This window comes from Pempheris klunzingeri, chromosome 14, assembly GCF_042242105.1.
Source record: "Pempheris klunzingeri isolate RE-2024b chromosome 14, fPemKlu1.hap1, whole genome shotgun sequence".
Taxonomy (NCBI): Eukaryota; Metazoa; Chordata; class Actinopteri; order Acropomatiformes; family Pempheridae; genus Pempheris; species Pempheris klunzingeri.
The window spans coordinates 20444597-20454146 of NC_092025.1; the positions used below are offsets into that span (position 1 = coordinate 20444597).

General features: G+C 40.3%; 1 protein-coding gene across 1 annotated transcript in view; it reads left to right on the forward strand.

The window, feature by feature from the left end:
• The window catches only part of sgcd (sarcoglycan, delta (dystrophin-associated glycoprotein)), a 122015-nt gene extending 112862 nt beyond the window's left edge, over window positions 1-9153 (forward strand). Inside the window, exons 7-8 of the mRNA XM_070843766.1 lie at window positions 1998-2121; window positions 7587-9153. Of these exons, the coding sequence (XP_070699867.1) occupies window positions 1998-2121; window positions 7587-7772 (310 nt within the window). The 3' untranslated portion in view covers window positions 7773-9153. The remainder of the gene's footprint in view (window positions 1-1997; window positions 2122-7586) is intronic.
• Window positions 9154-9550: the final 397 nt, after the last annotated feature.

Genomic DNA, 9550 nt, shown 5'->3' on the forward strand with positions numbered 1-9550 from the left:
GGCTGATTTTTAATCCTCATACAGAAATGTGTAAGCAATCACAGAGTGCAGGTGGGCTGTAGTGTTCAAGTGTCAGGTTTACTCAATTTACACTCCATTCATGCTGGTGGTCCTTGAAATGTGTGTGTGTGTGTGTTTTCTCGTATGTCTATTTTTGTGAGGCCCAAATTGAGTTTTAGAGTCCTTTAGACTGGGGCCATTTTTGGTTCCAACATCAAAGTTAAAAGGTCGTTCCCTCCCCAAACCAAAGTCTGAACACTGGATTGCAATTACAGTGAAAATATTTACTACCACAAACAGATGTGATGATAAACTTGAGCAATATAGTTCACAGTGAATCATCACCACTGATCTTCTCAGCAGGGGCTGACTAATCCTAGGTGACCTAACTCCCTAGGATAAAGCGAATGAGGAAACAACAGTGCAGAAGAAAATGGCAGCTCCTACAGCATCACTGACTACGTTTATATGCACACTATTTTCCCTTTTATTCCAGAAAAAGACAATATTCATAATAAGCTTTTTACATGGATAATGAAAATGAATATACCACCAATATTCCCATTTACATGCAGCTGTGCATGTAATCGGATTAACGTTTAACACCCCCATGATGTATGTCCCATGGCTATGTGAATATCCAAAAACCTGTTGATATCCAAGTCTCTCAAAAACTTAAAAAGTAGGTGTGTTTCTCCATCCGAACAGAAATGCGGACCTATCTTTGGGCCATACATCTATCCCCCTGCCCTGCAAACAGTTGGCTAGTTGGTTTGTTTACAACAAAAAGAGCTGACTGTGATTAAAAAGCTGGTAAAAACTCCAACTGAGACATATATTCCAAATACATGTATACATGTCCACAAAATGCTTAGCATACCCTTCTGAATCGGAAAATGCTGCATTTGGAATAAGACCTAATTTGGAATATTCAAAAATATGCTGTTTATCCGTATCAAATTTGAAGCATGCATGTAAAAGTCAGTGTCATTTACAAAACATAATCATACATGTCAGTAAGTTACCGTTTTTAGACCTTTTTTAGCCATTATTAGACTTTTTTAATATTAATTTGGGTGTGACGGCCTTTTTATTTCTGTTCTTTGTTTTTTCTCTAAATAATTAGCAGTGAGTACCGTATTCGTCCCACCTCTCAATCTTAACATTTTAAATGACATTTAAAGAATTATGCCAATATAGGAGTTGTTTTTCTTAAGTCAGTCTGTATAGTTGCACAGATTTCATTAACTTACACCCACTCCTCACTTTCTTGTTGCTATTGTTCATGGTTATAGCTAGCTAGCTATGGTACATTTTTGATCTTGCCTACAAAACCCTGAATTGGTCGGCTCTTTATCCAGTGATCCAAAATAGCTCCTTGGTAAAATAAAAGTGATTCAGAGGTCTGGAACCAGGTCACTGCAGCTTTAGTATCCCAATTTCGAATTCAATTTTCATTGTAAATTGCTTCAATCAATCGTCATTTACTAATAGGATTGGAAAATATATTTGTCAGGTGTGGATATACTAGAACCTGATCATAGCTTTATATCGCTTGAAACTTTATATAAGTGTGACTATTCATATACCTAAACATAACTTCTCAATTGTTTGGGTAAAACGACAATGGATATTTTTAATATCTGCAGACTGTATAAATTGTTATTGGTGAAAGTGATAAAAATCTCTGCAATATTCTGCACAGTGTCAGGATGACAGATTGCTGAAACAACAAACAGGCTAATTCAGAGTTTGTCTTTGTTTAGAAGACCTTGTTAGATTATAATTGGCCTGTTAAACGATTGAAAAATAGAACAAAGTAATAATTTCCAATGAAGGTCATAAAAAAGATAACGACAAACAACAAGTGTATTCACACCTTAAACTTTCTCATCTTGTTTCTTATCTTTTGGAAGATTTTGCTGTCTCACTAATCTGAACATGAAGTGTTGAAGAGTTAGCCCTAACAGAGCTGTTCTGCCTCTCTCCATTCCCAGGCTGGAGTCTCCCACTCGCTCCCTATTGATGGAGGCTCCTAAAGGTATCCAGATTCTGGCTGAGGCCGGAGACATACAGGCCATCTGCAGGAACGAGCTACGACTGGAGTCCAAAGATGGAGAGGTGTGTCAGCCAATAGCGCAAATAAACATAGTGTTTGTTTTTAAAGCACTGCACCAAAAAAGAAAATATAAGCTACAGTCACATTAACATTCTCAAGAATCTAATCATATTTTTAACAACTAGGTAATTAACAGCCACACTGGTCTAAATTAAGATATAGCCAGCATTGTTTTTCAATCATAGCCTCCATTAAATTGTTTACTTGAAGAAGTGCAGTGAAATAATTGATTTGCTCAGAAAATGAACTTTTAAAATATTTTCTTTGTTGAGTGCAGTCGTGTTATTTCAAATGTGCTCTCTGCACAAACATGAAACCTCCCTCTCTGTGAGCTAGCAAGTTGAGAAATTTACTTTTCTTGTCCTCCGGCCATACAGGCTGATGGGGCTCCATTTCAATTCAATATTTCTCCTGTCCAAACTTATTTTTAGCAAACAACAATCCAAACAGTAGTTAGCTCCCTCAGCCAACATGGACCAGCATTTAGCTTATTGGCTCGTGGCAATTTCCCACACACTGGCTGTCCACCAGAATCTGTTAAAGCCTCACAGGAAAGCAGGAAAATGGAGGACAGAAGTTGATTGTTTTTGTCTTTTTTTTCCTCCTTCACTCACTAATTCAGCACTCTTTGAGTCTTTTACATGCTTACTTTAGCAAACTTCTCTCTCCTATTCGTCTTTTCCTCACCGGTTTCCCATCCCTCCTCCTCCTCCTTCATCTGTCCTCCTTCTGTCTTTAACTTTGCTTATTTGCCATCTTTTTTCCTATTCGCTCATCCACTCCTCATCCTCATCCCGCTTCTTTCCTTCTTTCATCCTTTCCTCCATGCTCCTAAATTCCTCCAACCATCCCCTGATTCGTTACACACATCAATCCTCACATTCATCACAGTCGGCTGCGCTGATAAAAGGATTTCCCACCTTAGGTTGCACCAGTCGTGTCATGTCAGATCTGTTAAAATCAGCGAAGGAGGATTAGGGAGAAGAAAGTGTTTAAAAGTTTCCCACAAAAACACTTTCATACATTAAGACAGCCTGCTGATATGAGATGGGCGAGGGGAGAGAGAGACTGTTTCAGGAAGGTGCCCTTGGATTCAGCTCGGTCCAATTAAAAGTAACCACAGTGGCAGTCTGAAGCCACGCCCACACCACATCCTCTTGCACTTTCCATGGGTGTGTGGTCGAAAATGAGGCTGTTGAACTCATGATGGTCAATTCATATAATTAGAATCACGTTCTCACACTCCATTAGTGTTCCAAATGTCCTTTTGTCAAGCCTTTGTCTTGCACACACACACACACACACACATATTCTCTCTCTCTCTCTCTCTCTCTCTCTCTCTCTCTCTCTTCAGGCCCCCCTTGGCACCGCCATCGCAATTACAGAGTGGTTTTGGTCATTAGACACCCACAAACCACACAGACAGATACGGAAATAGACTCTCAAACATTATGAATAGACAATGAAACACTGGACTCCTGAAGCCACTGATAGCCACATAACTGACACCCATTTATGCATGCATGAGTATGCATGATGCAACAGGAACTAGCCCAACAAACTGGCTTTCCCTGCCAATTAGTGGAGACAACATGCTTTTTCCAGACAGTGTTCAGCAGTGATGTATACAGTGGTACTATAGTACAAGGCTACCATGCTGGCTGTAATTAGGTGTGTTCTAGTGTACTTGTGACTACACCCAGCTCCTAGAGGCCACTGCAACTCCTTTTTTTCCCTCCTTCTAAAATATAGTATCCATTTAATCTTTCCAGGAGAACTTTATAAAAACATGGGCCCTTTTTGTACTTATATCCGTGTTTTAATGACTAATTGGTACAAAATGTTTTGGGATTGGTCCAACAGATCTCTATAAAAACAGTATTTCTATCTCACAGAACATGGTAGTTGCAGGTCAACTTCAGCCTCTGTTGATAAGTTTGTTTTGTCGTGGTACTTTGGTGTTTTAAAGGGTTGGCTTGATTCTATTCTGTGTTCTGCAAGGTAAGATTACTGTTTCTGTCAAAGGGGTCTGGTGGCTTTAAAGAGAGTGATATAACGACTTCATCATAGTCTTTAAAGAAAAGGTCTATCTGGGCCTAATTGCCCCAAAGGATTATTTTGGAGAGATGGTGGCCTGTTTCATGGCTGCCAGCTGACAATTTGTACCAGACACCAAAATAAGTACAAATAGAGCCCAGGTTTAACAATACTGGAGTGTTCCATTAAGGTTTGTTCACACAGGAGACATGTCAGTCACACTTTTCAGTCAATAAGTATGTCTCTATTTTCATCATGGCTGTCAATAGACTGCATAACAGCTCACATTTCACTTGCACTGTACACGTGTGACTACAGTGACTGTGTCTTTGGCTCTGAGCACAATGCCACAATGATTATTTCTACTTCACACACATGTTTACCGTTTAAACCTCCAGATGCATTTTCTGAGCATTTTTTTTTAAATACAACTGTAATTTGAGGACATGTAGTAAAAAAATGAAAAGATCAGTTTGAACTGTCGGGTATTTGTCTGTGAAAACCTTTGAAAAAGTAATAAGAATGAGTCTTACCTATGGTTTCTATATGTACTCTTGTCTTACTTCACTAGAGCACAGTTACAGTTTTACACACACATGAACTTCTTCCAGCCACACACAGCACACACAGACATACTTACATTTACACAAAGGTTATCCCTGTGTTTCACACAGCCTTCCCCTTGTGATGAAAGATTTTCGTAACAGCAGCTGTCTGATGAAGTCACCGGAGACTCTGCTTTAAAAGTGTTCCAGGTCATTTGATTGGATGCCTCCCCGAGGCGCCTGGTAATGGCTCCTTTACCTTTTTACAGCTGGAGAGCTCCACCTCTCCTTGGCCAGTGAAACACCGGCCCTGTGTGAGCCCCAGGAGGGCGGGGAGGAGATGGCAAAGATATAGGATTCATGCAGCAGTGGTTCATGGTTATGCAGAGGGAGAAAGACAGTTTGTTCCAATCAGTGTGGGGTTGAAGGGGGTAAAATGGGTGGCTGTGTGTGTGCGCATATATATGATATATAATATAATACAGTATAATGTGTGTATATGTGTTTGTGGCAGGGCAGCAGAAGGAATTTATGTTGTAGGAAGTTATGTTGTTGGAATTGTGCAGAGATCAGCAGGTTAATAAAGAGAAAAATCCTCCATTAGTGGCCTTATCTGTCCTTGCCTGTTTGAGAAGGGTGTTACTTTAAGTAGGCTGAACGGTAGATGATTGACAGTTCTTTCCTTCGCTCAGACAGGAACATAAACCCCTCTTACACCTGAATGGACCAAACAAGGCAAATGTTCTTGAACCATCACATGTTTCCTGAACTCATTATCCTACAAAATCTACAAATCTGCAAAAACATTTTGAATCAACTTAAAGTGAGAAATTAGCAATACGAATGCAGTATCATGCTTTACTGTTTAACACTCTGACCAACACTCTGAACCTCCAGTACCTACGTTTGTAAGAGTTGTTGATAAAAATTCAGGACGTGTGATTTGCTGATTGGTCTGTCAAGTATTTGACCAAAGGTATTGAAGAAATGAGTTATCATAGTAAAAAGGAAACTGGAATTGACAAAGTCTAAAGTAGCTGCCAAATAAGATAATTGAGGCGCTGAGGCGCTGCATGACACACCAGCCACAGCAGAGTGTATCTGCTATACTGACCGCAGAACCCGTGAACACCCATGTAGGCATCTCGCTGCTTAGTTTATGCGGCTGGCCTGTTTTGTTTCTCTGCTCATCTACACAACCCCTCCAACAGGTGAAACCTCCATAGAACTGTGTAAGAAAAAAAGACAAGTACAATCTGTATAAAAACTATTCAAAGTACCTCTTTGCACCAGCAACAATGTGACGCAGCAAAACAACCTTGTGGGTGTTTTTACATGAAATGTTTGTACATTCAAATCAAATCAAAGCATGTGTCTTCCTAAAGGTAATATAGCCTAAGGATCCAAACACCCAACACAGAGTTTAGTCTGTGGAGCAAGTCAGAAAACCCTGCTCTGCCTCAGCTATTTGATGTGTCGCGTCTGTTCCCTATGTATATCTGCAGGTATTATTTCTCTTCACCTATATCCTCTGTCATGCTTAAGGCATTCAAACTGTTGACCTTTAGGTAACAATCCTGCTCTACTATCCTGTAGGCTACCAGACTTTTAGCATGGATATCACTGCCATGCACCAGTTCTCATACTATGAGCTTCAAATCAACACTTGACCTTTATCATTCACTCCACTCACATGTCTATTGTCACTGTGCACTGAATGTCAATATCTAAATCACTTAACATTCTACACAGCGGACAGTGTGGAGGGCTAAGGCGTTAAGAGCGGCAGACACTATTTGTGTGAGTCCAATCCTGTGAATTAGAAGTCCTGGGAAGAAAAATAAGAAGCTAAGCTAAGGAGAGCAAGGTGAAGAGATTTGCTTTGAGAGCAATTAGAGTGAAGAGAGAAGAAGAGACATATGATTCAGAGGGGGTTATCTGAGGTAAAGATGAAGATGAAGGGAAAAAGATAGGTTTTTAATCTGTAAAGGAAGAAAATCTGGTCTGAATGAAGAGCGGAGCCGTCAAGCATACTGTACAATATCTGGGGTTGGGACATGCAGATGCAGATGTTTACTGAGGAGGGACATGGGTGATTTTAGGGAGATTTAAGACAAGTTAAGCTGTAGCTGGTTTCCTGCCAGACGTTACACCTCCTGACCATCGGCAGAAGAGTCCCGTCCAGCTGGCCTCCGTCCAAATGCGCTAATTTCACATTCTGCGAGCAAGAAACTCTACTTAACTTACACTCATCATTTACACAGCAAGTGGGTAACATGTCCAAGTAATGTCCAAATAGTTCAACTAGAAATTCAAACTTTTGTCCGAGTATATCACACTTTCTGAACCCATTCTAACTTGATATCAAGATGTGTTATGTGGGAAAGATTTCAAAACTGAGTCACAGTGTATCTCGGTTGCTGTCGGGTGTAGCTATGTTTCACATTGAAATATAAATCTCATCTTGTACATTTTTTGCTAACATGCTAGTCACAAATAGACAAACAGCCTAGCACTAGCTCAGGATAAGGAAAGTGTGCAATGAACGATGAGGACTTGACAAGTTCCCATTTTGTGTAAAATCTATATTAGATGTATAGAATAATAATACATTGAAAGGCATTAAGACATGTTCAGTTCTCACCAGCCAGATAACTTTGGATGCATTTGCAAAACCCCTAAAATTAGTTTCAAGTTCAGTCTGAACACACTTGATAAACAAGCATGATACTGAAAATGTCAGAGTATTTCTTAAACAACCTCAAACTTGAATTCCACACATTTAACCTCTTCGTCGCAATCTGCTTCTCCCTCCTCATTTTGTTTGCCCCTCCTGAAGTCCGGCCTTTTTCCTGTCTCATCAGTTTCCTCTCCCTTTACTTCAGATCTCTCTGGATGCACGAAGGATTCGCCTGATGCGGCTGCCTGAGGGGAAGGCCTCCACCAGCTCCTCGTCGTCTGGTACCAGGCAGACTGTCTACGAAGTTTGCGTTTGCCCCAACGGAAGGCTTTTCCTGTCCCAGGCCGGCACCGGCTCAACCTGCCAGATCAGCAACAATGTCTGCCTCTAGGACTAATACATACAAATATAAATAAACACACAGATACCCTGACAGAAAGACGGGCAAAAACAGACAGATGTACACATATCGCCTGCCTCTCGGACTGAATCACAGCCAGCACAGACACTACATTCAAAGACTGCCAGAGCTGATGGAAATATACACAATCATAGATACTGTACTGAAACAGACACACTGATGTATACACTTGACAATTACAAACACTCAGACTTATATTATGGCTCAACAGATGTGTTTTAACAGGCCAATACTGAAAATTTTGGATTGAAGCTCCTGACAGCTGATCTTTTGTGTGAATATTTCAATGCTAAAAAGTATTTTCTCCCTTCATTTTATACGTTTCAGAGTGGAAAAGCCAATGAAAACAGCATTTAGAGCATCATGGGACATGAAAACTCTCAACTGAGTGTCATACAGTACATCTCTCTAGGCTCTTTATACATACAGCCCAGCAGGTGTTATTAGGCTTTTAAACTGAAACTCAGATGAATAAAAGAAAAATGTGTTGCATTGCAGGTTTTAGCATCTTTTTAATAGAACTGAGGTCAGAGAGGAACCGTCATCTCCATCATATTGGAAATATAAGACACGGACTGGTTGATACAGTAATATTTAATGAAAAGACAATTAGTGATATATCGGTCTGCTCCTAACAGTCATACACACTGCTATTTAATGATAGTGTACACACATACACAACCTTACAGATATGCTTTCACACAGCATACATATTTTAACAAGGAGTACACACACACACACACACACACACACACACACACAGTCACTTTCGTTGCTCGTAGGAGTTTCCGGGTACAAACTGAGAGGAAAATCCCCAGAGAGACACTGATCTGTTCCCTTTTTCCATGAAGAGTATTTTAGTACCAGAATCACTAGGGTGATCACCCATGGCAACGGGCCCCACCCACTCCTCATCTCCACCGCTCTTCTTCTTCGTCTCTATTTTCTTCTGCGGTGCTTACCACAACTGAGATACTTAAAAGATAATGCATTTTAAAGGCCCATAGGCACGCTAGAAGCACTGAAATACAACTGTTCCTAATGCAACTAGTATCAGGATGTAAGATCATGCAGTGAACGTGAGGGCCTGGCATGGACGTGTTGTAAGAACTGGATACGGGACTCCAAAATGTCACCCATTACTAATGAAAATTGCACCTCATGGGACTTTCTAAGGTAGATATATTTTGAACAGCCTTTTCAGTCAAAACACATACCAGATCCAGATGTGTATGTGCTGTATATTGTATGTGTATGAGTGCTGTTAGTGTGCCTATGTGACAATGCATCAACCACATTCAGGTTCTGTGAAAAACATTTGATGCTTAGAGCGACTGCGCGAACTAAACTTTAAAATCTTTGGGCCAAAGTTGATTTGGATTCAAAAGGCCTGTTTTTTGTTGAGACTCCACATTGCAGTGAAGTTGTTTATCAGTAAACTAGCCAGCAAAACATTCAGCCCGTTTTGATTTTTGTTGCAATCTGTCCAAAGTGTATCATGCCAAACTACAACTCATGCCATGTTCATGTAACATCACCTTTCCCAGATGGGAAAAATCCCTCAAATGATCTTCCCAGTGCTACAGTTGCAACTGTTTATTTATAGGAGCTATTTGTTTAGAACTTGCTAATGGGGAGTATCTCGCTAAATTGTATTTTGCTGTTTGCTGAACATATTAAGCACCCAATTGTCTCCATGGTTTCGTCCAGGTCTTAGACCTTGTGATATGATGTGAACATGGCTGAAC